At 39.0% G+C, this 16,053-nt stretch overlaps 1 protein-coding gene across 1 annotated transcript in view; it reads left to right on the top strand.

Moving 5' to 3' along the window:
• Positions 1 to 16,053, top strand: part of LOC105987968 (poly [ADP-ribose] polymerase 14-like) — a 37,947-nt gene that overhangs the window by 19,031 nt on the left and 2,863 nt on the right. Inside the window, exons 7-16 of the mRNA XM_013019415.1 lie at positions 178 to 414; positions 928 to 1,149; positions 4,146 to 4,221; positions 8,022 to 8,171; positions 9,961 to 10,023; positions 10,341 to 10,508; positions 11,235 to 11,441; positions 11,523 to 12,122; positions 13,513 to 13,646; positions 15,547 to 15,721. Coding sequence (XP_012874869.1) covers positions 178 to 414; positions 928 to 1,149; positions 4,146 to 4,221; positions 8,022 to 8,171; positions 9,961 to 10,023; positions 10,341 to 10,508; positions 11,235 to 11,441; positions 11,523 to 12,122; positions 13,513 to 13,646; positions 15,547 to 15,721 — 2,032 coding nt within the window. The remainder of the gene's footprint in view (positions 1 to 177; positions 415 to 927; positions 1,150 to 4,145; positions 4,222 to 8,021; positions 8,172 to 9,960; positions 10,024 to 10,340; positions 10,509 to 11,234; positions 11,442 to 11,522; positions 12,123 to 13,512; positions 13,647 to 15,546; positions 15,722 to 16,053) is intronic.

Raw genomic sequence — 16,053 nt, 5'->3', positions numbered from 1 at the left:
CCCCCTCCTCTTCCTCCCCCCCAATCACGTAAATAAGTTTTTAATAGCACTTCATTTTAAATTATTACTTCAGTCTCTAAAAACCTTAATCATCTTGCTTGTTCCTCATTGTGCTAAACCCAGTGACTCACATAAAGTAATGGTTGCTGAGACTTAATTTTTTATTTTGTCTTTAAGACCCATGTCATTGTCAACTCCATTTCCCCGGATCTTGTACTCGATAGAGGACCTCTCTCTCAAGCATTCTTGGAAAAGGCTGGGTCAAAGCTCCAGGAGGAGTTGAAGGCTGCTGGACAAGGAGTCACTGTCAGTGTGGGCACCATTCTCCAAACCAGTGGTTGTAATCTGGACTGTCACCATGTGCTTCACGTGGTGGCTCCCACGTGGAAAATTAACAACATGGACTCAATACTGGTAGGTTCCAGTTTGAAATTCTGAAGGAAATGAGCTAGCCTTGGGATTCTTCTTTCAGAATACTGTAGGTTAGACTCTGCCTGTATTTTGTCGATCACAATATCATGTTTGGGGGCAGGTTCCACAATTATGGTCATTTCCTTCAGCTGTGGCTGACTTCTCAGGGGTACTAGTTAATAATATAAATCGTTGTAGAGTTTAGTAACTATTCAGTGGGTAGGAAATGTTGGGGGGTGCTATTGAAGATTCTCTTAGGGAGAAAAGGCAGGTGAGGTCTGAGAACAGAAGACCAAGGACAAGTACATTCAGTGCTTTTCTTCATTCATCCTGGTGATGTTAGTTGGAATTTCTTTTCCCTTTCCCTTTTTTTGTCTGTAACTTTCCTTGTGTTCACTTCTATTGAAAGCAAAATAGTGTGACAGAGGCCACAGTCAAAGGTGCTGAATTCTCTTTCCTTTGGGTCTAACACCTAATTCTAGGCAAAATGTACAAGGCCATGTCTGTGTTTTTCAGGTCATGAGAGACATAATCAGAAACTGTTTGGAGATAACTGAGAAGTTGTCTTTACAATCCATTGGATTTCCAGCAATAGGAACAGGAAATTTGGGATTTCCTAAAACTGTATTTCCTGATTTAATAATTTCTGAAGTGTGGAAATTTAGTAGCAATAATCAACTGAAAGCTTTACAGGAGGTTCAATTTCTGCTGCACCCCACAGATCATGAAAATATTCAGGTACAGTCTTCATTCGTTTTTTATTAGTTTGGTAACTTCTGACTGGGATCTAAGGTTCTCAAATTTCCTCTTGAGCTAAAAAATGTTTCCTTCATCTATTTGACACATAGGAAAGATGAGAATAATTAAGTGACAAGTTTCAAGAAAAATAATTGATACTTTAAAAAATTGACAAGGAAAATTTTTAAACAAATATAGATTAAACAATCTTATTTGCTTCCTTGTATCCACTGTGGGGGGAGGTCTGGTCATGGGGCCTGAACTCTGGGCCTGGGCGCTGTTCCTCAGCTCTTCAGCTCAAGGCTAGCACTCTACCACTTGAGCCACAGCACCACTTCCGGCTTTTCCAGGACCTCAGGTGTGCAAGGCAAGCGCTCTACCACTGAGCCACCTTCCCAGCCCCAAACAATATGTTTGATAGCTACCCCCATTAGTTCCTCTCCTATTTTGAAGTGCATCCTAACTATATAAAATCTATGCCTAAAAAGTTGGTAGTTTATTTCATTTCAGTTTTTAATAAAATTGTGGTAGTTGGAGTTGAACCATGTGAGCTATACCTCCCTCCACACCTAGAAATGTGTTACAAACAAAACACTTTAATAAAATGACATAATTGCAGTATTATATCATATCTAAAATAAATATAGCAGCAATTCTTTTTATTTGATCAATTGTAAAGTCAGTGTTCAGATTGTCAATGTGTTTGAATCAGAATCAAATAAGGCCTTTAAGACTATTTTAACCAAAGTGTTTTACTTACATGTGGATCTAGATATGTCAATGCATCATATAGAAGACATACATGTTGCCCTCTCAATAAGAAAATACCAGGAAGGGACATAAATTATAATTTCTTTTCTTATTTCTGGAAATACAATAAATTACAAGAGTATTGGTGAAAAAACATTATGAGTAGTAGAGTTGAGACCAGAAATATAAGAACCAAACCCATTCATAGTCTGTCAGCCAGCTCCTATTTACTCAGTTTGAGTCTTAGATGAGCCACTCACATTATAGAAGAATCCGAGTTATGAAAGCCCTTATTTCTGTCCTTCCTGTCTTTATCATCTGGAAGAGTAGATGAAAAGTTCCATAATATTGGCAGAACTTAATAAACAGTTGAAAGCCAGAAAGCTAGAGATGACCAGGAACTGGTTATTGGACCATCTGGATTTTTAGGTCATAGATTCCTTTTCATTAGACCTACACACTATGAATTATTTGGAAGCAAGCTCCATTCCAATCAGGCAGCCAATCCACCCAAATAAAGAATGTAGTCCATTTACTTTGCCTGTGTAATTAAAGTTAATTGGTTTTTTTTGTTTTTTTTGTTTTTTTTTGTTTGTTTGTTTGTTTTGGTTCGGCATGGGGCTTGAACTCTGGGCCTGGGCACTGTCCCTCAACTCTTCAGCTCAAGGCTAGCGTTCTACCACTTGAGCCACAGTGCCATTTCTGGATTTCTGGAGGTTTATTGGAGATAAGAGTCTCACGGACTTTCCTGACTGAGCTGGCTTTGAACCGTGACCCTCAGATCTCAGCCTCCTTAGTAGCTAGGATTATAGGTATAAGCCACTGGCACCTGGTCCCGCTAACGGTTCTATGCGAAGTTTATTTTTATATGTTTTTTATTGTGAAAATACTGTACAGAGGGGTTACAGTTACATGAGCAAGGTAATGAGTACATTTCTTATCAAGCATTGTTGCCTCCTCCTTTGTTTTCCTCTACCATCCCTTCCCTCCCACTTCCCTACTCCATGCAAAGTTTTAAACAATCTCTCTCTGACTGAAATTGTGTGAGGTGCTATGAGTCATAGACCACACAGCATGTAGTATTGTTTTCCTTCCTATAAATCATAGTCCTTGGGAAGTTTAGCTTTATAAATATAAAGCACACTTAACTAGAGGCATGAGGTGTTGAGCAATTTTGAATGACTGGCTGCATGGTCTGGGATGTGAGTTCTGTAACCCAGAATGGAGCCTTCAAATCTCACTCTTATCTAGGGAACCCCAGCCTTCATCTTTCCTAAACACCGAGTACTGGGTACAACTCTAAAAAGGATTAGTTCTTCAGACACCTTTTGTAACATTGGAAATGTTATTGGTTCTTCATACATGAGATGCAAGATTTTTAAAGACAGACTTCGCTTATGTTTTCACCAAGAGGGAAAGTTATTGAAGTATTTTTAAATGGAGATTTAACAGAGGATCTAAAATGACACCCCATGGCCTCTAGATGTGCTTTGTTCAAATTACATTTTAAAAACATTTTAATCACTGGCTAGTATCTGAAAATTGAAAAAAAAAACACTTACATAAAACTCCAGATGTACAAAACCAGTGTGACTGAAGACGTGGAGAGATCTAGTGCATGCACTGGGATTCTTACCTTGAAGAGTGTGCTGTGGCTGAGTGGCAGAAGCTCTCTAGTTCTCCAAACTTAAGTCAGTCTGTACCTGTGTACTTTATCTGCATAGCTCCTGTGAATATGAGATCCTCACTCAGAAGTATCTCTCTACCCCACCTATCACTATATCTGTATCCAGATGTTACTTGTCTATTCCCAACAAATTCCTACTGCTTGTTTATAAGGAGGGAAAACAATGGTGATTTTTCAGTGTCACTACCAGGTCAAAAAGAAAAAGAAAGAAGGTCACAGATTCACTCACTATCATTGTAATACGGTTAAGAAGTTGGAAAAACTTGGACAGAGCGGAGTAAGGGGTGACATGGTCCAAAAAGAAATGTACTCATTACCTAATTTATGAAACTATAACCCCTCTATACATGACCTTTATAATAACACTAGAATAAAAAATAAATAAAAGCTCAGATGTTTAAACCTAGTACCATCAAAAAAAGAACCTATTAAGAAACTGGGTATTTTTGATAACTGTTTACCTCTAAATATGTAAGTGCATGAAGAACTGTATTCCTGATGAATTAAATTCCTTGATGAACCAAAATGTGTAACGGTGAAAACTGTGTTTGCATTCCAGGAATTTTCTGATGAATTTTCCAGAAGGAACAATGGAATTTCTAGTGACAGAGTTCCAATGGCTAAAAATACACAAGGTTCAGTAAAGCTTTTATATTGACAAATTATTTTTAGTTGCTATGTAACTATTCAGTAATAGGTAAAGGATGATCATGATTATTTTTCTGAAAAATTGAGTGACAGCATACTAAAATATGTTGTATAAACTTAAACAGGTAAGATATTGGACATGTTTATGTAAACTAGTGCAAAAGAGAAGATGGACCAAATTATATAATCTATACAGTGGGTTTTTAAGTAGTAAGTGATAACATGACATGTATTTCTGAAATAGACACATAGATACTATGCTTCTCCTGCATCAAATATAAGCTGTTAATTTTTAATTGATCCTCTTTGGAGTCTATGAGTCATTTTTCTTTTTTTCTTTTGAAATTTGGAGTTGCCTTCTTTGAGCCGAGGAGCTCAAAGCAATCTTTCTACTTCAGTTTCTCAAATAACTAGTACTACAGGCTCATCTCACCATGCCTGGCTTTACTGTGCCTTCTTAAATCAAAAAGAAGTATGTCTTCCATCAAATTTGGAACTTTTCAATTTATTACCTATACAAATATGTCTTTGAGGAGCTGTTTTTATTCCTTTCCATCTTTTTTCACCTCTCTTTTCTTCAGATTGAGTAAGTTATACCTATCTGCCTTCAAATTCACTGAGTCTTTTCTCTGTCCCCTCTGCTATTGAACTCATTCAGGGAATTTGCTTTTAATTTCAGACAGCATTTATTTTTGCCAGTCCTAGGGCCTGAATTCAAGGCCTAGGCACTGTCCCTGGGTTTTTATTTGTTCAAAGCTAGCATTCTACCCACTTGAGCCACAACACCACTTCTGACTTTTTCTGTTCATGTGGTACTGAGGAATTAAACCCAGAACTTCATGCTAGGAAATGCTAGGCAAGCACTCTACCACTGAGCCACAGTCACAGCCCTCAGACAGCACATTTTAAAGGTCTAAAATGTGCTTTTGTATCTGTTTTGTTTAGTTCCTACTTCTCTTTAAAGAGCTCCTGTCTTTCCATTCATTCATAGTCATTTCTATTCATTCAGTTGTTTGCACCAACCTCATAAGTCACTGTTAATGAAGATATTTTTGTGGGGGAGGGGGTTGGTCATAGGGCTTGAATTCTGGGCCTGGCACTGTCCCTCAGTTCTTCAGCTCAAGGCTCTACCACTTGAGCCACAGCACCACTCTGGTTTTCTGGTGGTTTATTGGAGATAAGAGTCTCACGGATATTCCTGCCTGGGCTGGCTTTAAACCATTATCCTTAGATCTCAGCCTTCTCAGTAGCTAGGATTATATGATTACAGGCATGAGCCACTGGTACCCAGCTCTTCAGACACTTTTAAAGTCTGATCATTCTAACACCTGGATCATTTTAGTTCTGTCTTTGTGCTCAAGAATTTTTTAGTCAATTTTTCTGGCTTCGTATGTGACAAACAATTTTTGGGGATATATACATACACACACACACATATGCTGGACATTTTGATACTACCTTGTAAGACTTGGGTTTCAGAATGGTACTGTTCTTGCTTGCTTATCAGGCAGACAATTTAAATTCATTCTGCAGTGTCCTCATTTTCTGAGTAGGCAGAGTCCTAAGGTCATTTCAATTGTTGAAGTCTTGGCTATTCTGCTTAGGGCCTGGCTAACACGTGCAGCTCTTGGGCAGCTAAAAACTTATTTCAGTTCTACTGCAGTTTTCAACTTACTAAGATCCTCCTCCATACTCTGGCTTGTAGAGCTTATTTTCCAGGCCCTGTGGCTATAGAGCTAGGGCTTAGTCAGAGTTCAAGCCATTTGTGGTATTGCCTCATTCATCCATTATCAGGGATAACCTTGAGTGAAGGGGAGAGAGAAAAGAAAGTGAGGAAAAGTATAGGAATGTTTCAAACAATCACATGTATTCTGCATGCCTCAGGCCCTCTGTCTCTGATTCTTTTATTATTGTTTTAGTGCTGGGGTTTGAGTCCAGAGCCTTTTGTAAGAAAAGCACCTACTCTACCAGTGAGCTACCCTCATCCCAGTTCTAGTGCTTTGTAAAATTGAAAATTGTATTGAGATAATAGTAGATTCCCATGCAGTGGTTTTATTTTTCACATTTTAATTAACATGTTAGCTGTACAGGTGGGACTTTATTATAGATGTAATGTATTTCAACATCATTTTCCCTTGATTCTCTTTTCTTCTCTCCCATTGTCCCTCATACAGCCCCACAATTACAAACATGTTCTATATATGTATCTGTGTGCATGTGTATATATATATATATATATATATGTATATGTGTGTGTGTGTATCTATGTATATACAGATCTTTTAGGTCTAAATTCTGCATATGAGAGAAAACGTTATTTTTATACTTCTGAACTTGACTTACTTCACTTAACATGATGATTACCAGTTTCATTTTTCTGAAGGTGTTTAATTTTATTCTTAATTATGGCTGAATAATTCTCATATATATATGTGTGTGTGTGTGTGTGTGTATATATATATATATATATATATATATATATATTGGCTATTGTGACCAGGGCAGCAACAAACATGGGCATGGTTCTATATAAAAACAAACAAACACTATGTCTGTATATGAAGATGTCATAATGAAACCTACTGAGAGTTGTTAATAGGGTATGGGGAAAGAAAGTGTAATACAGAGGGTTAATCTAATTAAAGTACAATATGCGTGTGAAATAATATGGTAGAACTCCTTTGTACAATTGATATTGTACACTAAAAATAGGAGATGTGCTCAAAGTCCTTATGTACTATTTAAAATGTCTTAAGGAGTATAAGTTTTCAGTGGTTCACATCTATAATCCTACCTACTGAGGAGGATGAGATTTGAAGATGACAGTTCATAGCCAACCCAGGTAGGAAAGTATGTGTGATTCTTATGTCCAATTAACCACCAAAATGCCAGAAATAGAGCTCAACTGGTAGAGCACTAGCTAGCGTTGAACAAAAAAGCTCAGGGGCAAACATCAGAGTCTGAGTTTGCCTGCACACACTCTCTCTCTTCTCCCTTTATCTCTCCCTCCCTCTCTCCCTCCCTCCCTCTCTCTCTTCCTCCTCCCTCTCTATCTTCTTGTCCTTCTCCCTCTCTCTCCCTCCCTCCCTCCCCTCCACCTCTCTCCACACACACACACACACACACACACACACACAATGTGCAAGTTTTGACTTCCTTCTTTAATTTGCCTGCTGCTGTTTATGTTTCAGTCCTTAAGCGGTAGAATCCAGGAATCCACCTCAGCCTGCCCAGGTGCCTTTATCTTCTAGTTGGTAGAAACATCCCATCACTGGAGCCCAGCATCAAAGCCGGGCTATGGGGGCTACAGGTCTCCCAGACCTGGGAAAGCCCTGTAGGAGGGGCACATGAAGCAGCCTAAGTCTTGAATCATCCTTGTTCTTGCTGATTTGGTGGTTAATTCTGAGGGAAATCTGCAATCAATTCTCCCACCCCTCCAGGTAACAGGCACCGAAGCCGGCCATACTGGCTGAACTGGGACCTGCCTTGTGGGTTTACACAACAGGCCTGAGTCAACTACTTCAGGTCAAAACCACTAACTTGCAAAGCCCATTGGAAACTATTGTATCCTCCAACCACCTTCATTCAGGACCCTACTTAGTCCCTTCACCCCTGCCCTCAGCCCTGCATGCCTCTGTCTCCTGGCTCTCAGGTCCCCAGGCATCCCTCTTCAGCTCTCCATTGAAGTTGATCTGGTTGGTTGGGATTGTTTTCTACTCTTTCTTTATTCTAATACCCTGTCACTCAGTTTCCTAACAACTGCTACTTTTTATTTTCCTCTTGGCAGATTTGTATGGAGCTGTTTCCAGCCCTAATGCAGAAATGTATGAAATGAAGATTGGCCCCATCCTCTTCCAGGTGGCCTCTGGTGACATCACCAAAGAAGAGGTAGATGTGATAGTAAATTCAACCTCAAATACGTTTGACCATAAAAAAGGTATTTCTTTTATAAATTTTTTTACTGTTATTATAAAGGTGATGTACAGAGTGGTTACAGTTATATAAGTTAGGTAAAGAGTATATATATATATATATATATATATGTCTCAGAGTGTATATATATATGAATATATATCTCAAAGAGTATATATATATGCATATATATATATGCATATATATATATATATCAAGCAATGTCACCCTTTCCCTTGCTTTCTCCCAGTTTTTCCCTCTTATCACCACCTACAAGTAATATAGTTCATTTTCAACATAGTATTTAGTGAGTACCAGTGCCACATTTGTTTGTCCTTTGTCCTCTATTTCTGTGTCTCCCATCCAAAGACAGATAAATGAACAAACAAGACAAGAAAACCAGAGACAAAGAAAAAAAATCTCATTTCCATTTCTTGGATTGCATTTTGATAAATATTAGTTTATATGGTCAGATGCATCCAGGTGTTGCACCTCTTTCTTCCTCCCCCAAGAGTATCCTTCTTTGGTCTCACTGAGTGAGAATGCCTAGAATTCTGTATATTTTATCATGTTCCAGTGTATTTGATTTGTTTGTTTGTTTGTTTGTTGTGGGGCTTGTACTCTGGGCCTGGGTGCTGTCCCTCAGCTCTTCAGCTCAAGGCTAGCACTCTGCCACTTGAGCCACAGCACCACTTCCAGTTTTCTGGTGGTTTATTGGAGATAAGAGTCTCATGGACATTCCTGCCCAAGCTGGCTTTGAACTGTGATCCTCAGATCTCAGCCTCCTTAGTAGCTAGGATTACAGGCATGAGCCACTGGTACCCAGCCCAGTTTTTTTTAGAGCTAGCTTCCTCATATGAGCTTGGCTTACCTCATTTAACATGATTTGTTCTAAATCCATCCATTTCCCTGCAAATGACATGATATTATTCTTTTGGGGGGGTGGGGTCGGGAGGTCTGCAGCTCAAGACTGCAGCCCCGTTTATTTATTTTCTTTTTTTAAATTTTTATTGTAAAGATACTATACAGAGGGTTACAGTTACATGAGTAAGGTAATGAGTACAATTCCTATTGAGCATTGTTACCCCCTCCATTGTTTTCCCCCTACCATCCCTTCCCTCCCTACCTTCCCCGAGGTTCTTTTTTTCTTTTAAATTGTGATTGATTACATAATTTCCCAAATTTCACAGTATTGTGGAATAATGATGCTCATTTAAAGTCACAAGTTCATTCTAACTTTCCTGGAGCAAATTGTCTATCACAGTCTATAACATATAACGGTGTACACATATACACCATACATATGATCAGCAGCATGGGGATATTTAGTAGTGGTTCGACCAGATGAGTGGGAGTTCTTTTTTTCTTAAGTCCTGTTAGTTTTGTCATATCACCTAACATTTTGGATTTAGCAGACATGATATTATTCTAATGGCTGTGTAAAACTCCATTGTGTGTAGGTACCAATTTTTTTTTTTTGGTCCAGTCATCTGCTGTAGGACATCTGGGCTGTTTCCATAACAAAAGAGGTATTTCATTTGCATGACTTAGACTAGTGCTGTAATTCACCTGGTAGATGCAATAGAGGAGTTTCCATAGCCAAACTGTACTTGATCACTTTGACTAGTTTACATTTATTAATGGGCTTATATTATTTTGGTAGTCAATTATAATTAGAAAATTATTTTATAAATTTTTCTTTTTTAATCAGTAAGATTCAGTGCAGGACTACTTTGATGACAGACAATCTTTCAGATCCAAATATACTGCTAATTTCTTTTTGTGTTTGTTTCCATCTTGATTTTCTCATCCAGGGGTCTCCAAAGCCATTTTAGAAGGTGCAGGAAAAAGTGTGGAAATGGAATGCTCTCGCCTAGGTAAGATGAAGTATTGGTAGTTGGGCCTAAATTCTAAGTGGAAAACTGTAGGAGGCTCTGAAGAGACAGAGGAGAATCTTGGGTTAGGGAAGACAACACAATAGTCTTAAATCATGTATTTTATTCAAGCTTTCCAATTAGTACTGTAAGTGGAAAGTGATCTTCCAATGAAAATGAGAAATTATGCCACAATATTCCATCACAATAGTATTTTAGGAGTTTCCTATTCCCAAAACACTTCCTTATAGCAACAGATGGTTTTAACAAAGAGTGGACTCACCATCTAATTTCTTTTCAACTATTTGTGTGTTTGCCAGGTCAACAGGGCAAGCATGAGTATATAATTACTGAAGGTGGATCATTGAGGTGCAAGAATATTATCCATGTTGATGGTGCAAATAATGTCAAGAGATCGGTTTCCTGTGTGTTGCAGGAGTGTGAAAAACGGAATTATTCATCCGTTTGCCTCCCAGCCATTGGGACAGGTTTGTAACCCAAGGAGTCCACTTTCCCATCAGTTTGGTTGTGAGGGAGCATGTGGCTGATAAACACTGAGGTTGAGTGAGTGCCTTGAGACAATGAACAACATGTGTGTATCCTTTAAGTTAAAGAGAGAAGTAGAGAAACAAAGGAACAACAACAGTGGACTACGTGTGCTACCTTGACAGTTAATGATAATGTATGTTGTACATTATCATGTTCTGCTTTTTATGGCTCTTTTGAAGATACCAGTAGCTAAGAAGAAAAGTTACTTGTGTAACTTCCACAACAGGAGAGGAGAGTGAGTTGGCCTCAGCTGACAGGGCAGATATGAAAGTCAGGAACAAAAGTTAAGTTTCAGAGTCGTGTGCTGAGATGCTGGCCTGTGGACATCTGGAATAAAAAATCCCCACTGCATTGCAGACTTCAAAATCAGTTGCTAGGATATTATTAGAAAATATAGGTGGGTAAGAGTTGGGAAGCAGGCATTTATTCTGTGAGAACTGGGATCTATATAATTTATTTCTAAGGGATTTAAAAAAAATTTCAGTTGGATCTTTTCTTTCTCATGTTTTTTATTTATTTAAAATTTATTTGATTGAAAAGATGATGAGCAGGGGGTCACACTTACATAAGTAAAGCTATAAGTATATTTTCTTTTAATCATTTTTACCTCATCCCTCTTTTTCTCTCACTTACCCCTCTCTATTCCCTCCCTCCGGCTTTTCTAGGAAATGCCAACCAACACCCAGATAAGGTTGCTGAGGCCATAATGGATGCTGTTGAAGCATTTATCCAGAAAGGATTGGTCCAGTCCATGAAAAAAGTTAAAGTTGCTGTCATTATGCCCCAAATACTGAATGTGTTTTATGCCAACATGAAAAAAAGAGAAGGATCTCAGGCTTCTCCTCAGCCATCTTTGATGTCAAGAATTGTCTGTGAGTTGTTCATTTTATGAAATGCATATTCCTAATTAATTGTAGGGCATGGGAAATAGCTAATCTTCTTTCTCTCTTTAGCATTTTTAGGCTTTTCTAGGCCAGCTCCCAAAACACAGCATCCCTTGGTTTTGGAAAAGAAAACAGAAGTGACAACTTTCCGAGTATGTGGTAAAGATGCAAGCTCTGTGGACAACACTATCTCCTGGATGAAGAAGCTGATTGAAGAAGAGCAATGTCTCCACACCAGTGAAGATGAGTGTATCAAAGACTTTGGTGTAAAGGAAGTTCAGAAACTGAATGGGCTGCAGAGAAATTTAAATATCAACATTTCTCTGGACCAGACGAGACCTCTGATCAAGATTTTGGGACTTAGCAGAGATGTGATGAAGGCTAGAGATGAAATTGAGGAAATGATCAAGAGCTTTAGATTGGCCAAAGAAAAGGAAAGCCATGCAGAGTCTATCAGTGAATTTATACAATGGCAATATGAGGACAATAGCACTTTTCATAATTTTGACAAGATAACAAATCTGCAATTGGAGCATGCAAGGATTGCAAAAGATAAGAATATTGTTGTCAAAATTAGTAATCAGAACTACACAGTGAACTTGAGCACAGGCACTTGCACAGGTCCAAATGGACAGAGCTTAATGGTTCAGCGCCTCACAAAAACTGAAGGTGAGTCCAAATTTTATACCTGTCAGCCACTACTTTACACCTATATTGGGCTTACCACTATTGTATATAGATCAGATTTTACCATACATGAAATTCAAGTCACCTTAATGAAATCAACTAAAGATCACTGTCGTTAAGTTTAAATAACTCACATTATGGTCAGAAAAGCATAGCCTGGACATGGCTAATAGCCCAGAAAAGGGCCTTGTTAGTAGTACCCTGGGAATTCCTTGCATTTGTTCCTAATCTACAGTTTAGAAGGTTCCCAGACAGTTCTCCTGGGAATATATTGGCTGCTTCCATCAGAGGAGGTGATAGGTTTATAAGGAAAGTGTCCCCGAGTTTTTTGTTGGCTTGTTTTTAGAACACTGCTACAAAGGAATGGAAACATAAAGGACAGACTTTTTCGACAGTGTGGCCCTTTCTGCATGTGTGATAAGTGAGACTCCTGATTCTGTTCCCCAAAGTCACCTCTGGCTTGCGTGGCAGGACACACACACTAAGAAACAAAATGGGGATATTGACTGGGTCAGATCCTCAGGAAAAGAATGCCTGTCTTGAATAGACAACCATTCCTGACTTCTAAGCATATAAGTACCCCAACAAAAATTAGTAACTTGGCTTCCTATACCCTATATTTGTCTCATGGCCATACATGTGAATGAATTCTTCAGATTCTGATCAGCTGTAGGAAAATGGAGACTGATCTTCCTCAACAACATGTCACACACAAAATCTATCACCCATACACCTCTGAAATATGTTTTGAAGAAGAATGAGAAAATACAAGTTGTATGCCCTTTGGTGGAGTTAATGGTAAAGCATTCTGGGAAAAACTATAGCAACTACTGAATGGATGGCAGACAAATAATGTTTTGTTAAGTTATAACAGAGTAGAGGCTGAACAGAAGAGTTATATTCCACCCTTAATTTCCACCTCTTAGCATGATAAAAACTTATGATGAAGACACAGACCTTGCCTTTCTGAAATCCTGATTCCAGGGGTTGGTAGAACACCAGCCAATGAGGGAAAATGTCAGGTATCAAGTTCAAGTCCCATCTCGTACAAAGAAAAAGGAAAAGTAATCTTGATTTAACACATCTGTGGGCATTTTTAGGGGTGGTGGTATTGAGCCTCGTGCATGCCAGGAAATCAATCAACCACTGAGCTAAGACCTTACTTCCTTTTTCTTTTTAAAAAAAACAAACATTTCAGTCAATTCTGACATGGGTTGTCTGTGGTCCATACTTTGAAAAATATTCTCCTAGAAAGCTAAGGAATTTCTTGAACACAGAGAATTAGGAGTTTGTAACTCACGGACACAGATGGTATTCAGTTTGCCAAAGAATACTAGAATTCTCAGGGGATTCTCAAACATCTGTCTTGCAGCTGAAATGCCTATTCACTGGAGCAACATGAAGCAGCAGCATTTGTGTGTGGTCCAGCTGAAACCTGGTGATCCAGAATACAACACTGTGGCAAACAAGTTTAATGAGAGCTGCTCAAACTTTGTCATAGAGAAGGTAAGGCTGCTTGTGATGTAGAGTTTCCTGAATACATTTTCCTATGAATACATTTTCTTTCACTTCCTAGCATGCTTTTATCCAGAATTAGTACTTCAATGGAAATTGGGCTGTAATTTTAATTCTGCTTAAGTCACCATAATTACTGAGACATTAAGTTCTTCTGCTGAGTGCCAGTGGCTCATGCCTGCAATACTAGCTCCTCAGAAAGCTCAGATGTGAGTATCGTGGTTACAAGCTAGCATGGGCAGGAAAGTCTATGAAACTCTTATCTCCAATTAATTACCAAAAAACCTGAAGTGGTGTCCTGGCTTAAAGTAGCATTGATCAAAAAAGCTCAGGGACAGTGTCCAGGCCCTCAGTTCAAGCCCCATGGCACAACAACAAAGAAGTTCTGTCAGTTATTGCAATATGATGTTAGAATACTAAAGACACATCAGATATCTCTTGTGAAACAAAGTAATAAAAATAAAAACAGGGCTTCAAAGTTTGATTTGAATTTTTCTTGTAGTACTTAGCTTTGAATATGTGGCTTCACCATGCTCAGCATGCACTTTACTGCTGAGCTACAATCTGGGTCCTAAAATAATTATTTTGCATTGTTATTAAATTGTAAAACAATAAGAAACAATCTTATAACTTTTAAGCTTGAAAGACTAAATAAGAATAATTTTTAAACAGCTGGGAAGGTGGCTCGGTGGTAGAGCACTTGCCTTGCATGCTCGAGGCCCTGGGTTCGATTCCTCAGCACCACATAAGAAAAAAGCCAGAATGGTGCTGTGGCTCAAGTGGTAATGTGCTAGCCTTGAGCTGAAGAGCTGAGGGACAGCGCCCAGGCCCAGAGTTCAGGCCCCAAGACCGGACCCCCCCAAAAAAAGAGAATGATTTTTAACCATTAATAAAAAAACATTAAGGGAGTTAAGTAAGCAAAATTTAAGTGGAAACAAGATGGAACTAGTTTGGAAAAATGGAATTTTGATGTCAAGAATAGCAGACAAAAGTTGTCGTAAGTCAGACCAGTAAAAAGTATGATAATGTTCAGACTTTGAACTAGAGAGCAAATTAGCAAAATCAAATCTGAACAGCAACGACAGAAAGATTCAGCTGTGGGCAGGCAACAGTATTATATCTGAGAGTTCTCCAGAATGCAAAAAAAAAAAGAAAAAAAACCTAACAGCATGGCATCTTTGCTTTGTACCTTCCCATGAAGTACCCTAGCCTGCTTGACCTACCCACTTCTCCCAGGATATGTGTATAAAACTGCTACATTGGTTGATTAGAGGAGTTTGAAAACTGATCTGTAATCAGGGAACCAACCGTGTTCTACCACAGCCCAGAAGGCCACTCACCAACCAATAGGTGGGCTCAAAGCATGGCCACTACGCCTTTAGCCAGATCCCTCCCCATCAGGATTCATGCCCCACTCTTGCAGCTGAGGAGCAACTACATTCCCATTCATGACTTTGCTTCTTGCCTGGACATTCTCAAGATTAGAACATGGGTAGGTCAACTGCTATCCCAGAAGGACAGAGATGGCAAGAGACAGAGAGAGGTTGTGAAAGAGAGGTGACAATGCCAGGAGCAAGTTCCTGGAGTGGAAGGAAGCAGAGATTATAGAGACAGGGTAAACAAAGTATATATAACAACTACTTTAGATCTTAGACACTTTTGCTCTCACATAGTGCATAAAAGATATTAAAAATTAAACCAACACTTGCTCCAATGCCTGTCTTTATGAAACACTGGATCTAAACACATATGTACATGCATGAAGCTCTTCTCTGCATTGGATTTGCTGTTGAATGTAATTTAAAAAAAAAAAGTAGTGAACATGTTTTGTTTCATATGCCTTGGCAAGTGTTTGTGGCCTTAGCAGAATATTTTTTGTATTAACTTGTAGATTGTAAGGATCCAGAATCCAGATCTCTGGAGTAGCTACCAAGCAAAGAAAAGAGCCATGGATGACAAGAATGGCCACAAACAGAATGAGAGGCAGCTCTTCCATGGGACAGAAGCTGGCTCTGTGCCACATGTCAATACAAATGGCTTTAACCGCAGCTATGCTGGGAAGAATGGTAAGGAAGTGGGAATCTGGCTGCCCTGAATGACAGGACACCAAGCTGCCTGGGGACAGTAGGAATTCACTGTGCTCCCTTGTGCCAGGTGGCCAGTTTGAAGTCCAAGTTTCAGGGTTGGTCTCACTGTATTTCCTTCCAAAGGACCTGCCTCACCCTGTGACTTAGAAATTTTGAGTTTTAGTGGGGAGGGATGGGAAGGGATGGGAAGGGGAAACAAAGGAGGAGGCTATAATGCTTGGTAAGAAATGTACTCATTATCTTGCCCATGTAATTGAAACCCCTCAGTACAGTTTTTTCACAATAGAAAAATAAAAAGAGGGGCTGGGAAG

This window comes from Dipodomys ordii, unplaced genomic scaffold (genome assembly GCF_000151885.1).
Source record: "Dipodomys ordii isolate 6190 unplaced genomic scaffold, Dord_2.0 Scaffold45, whole genome shotgun sequence".
Lineage (NCBI taxonomy): Eukaryota > Metazoa > Chordata > Mammalia > Rodentia > Heteromyidae > Dipodomys > Dipodomys ordii.
The sequence above is the reverse complement of the archived record's forward strand: the minus strand, read 5'-3'. Positions and strand labels throughout refer to the sequence as shown.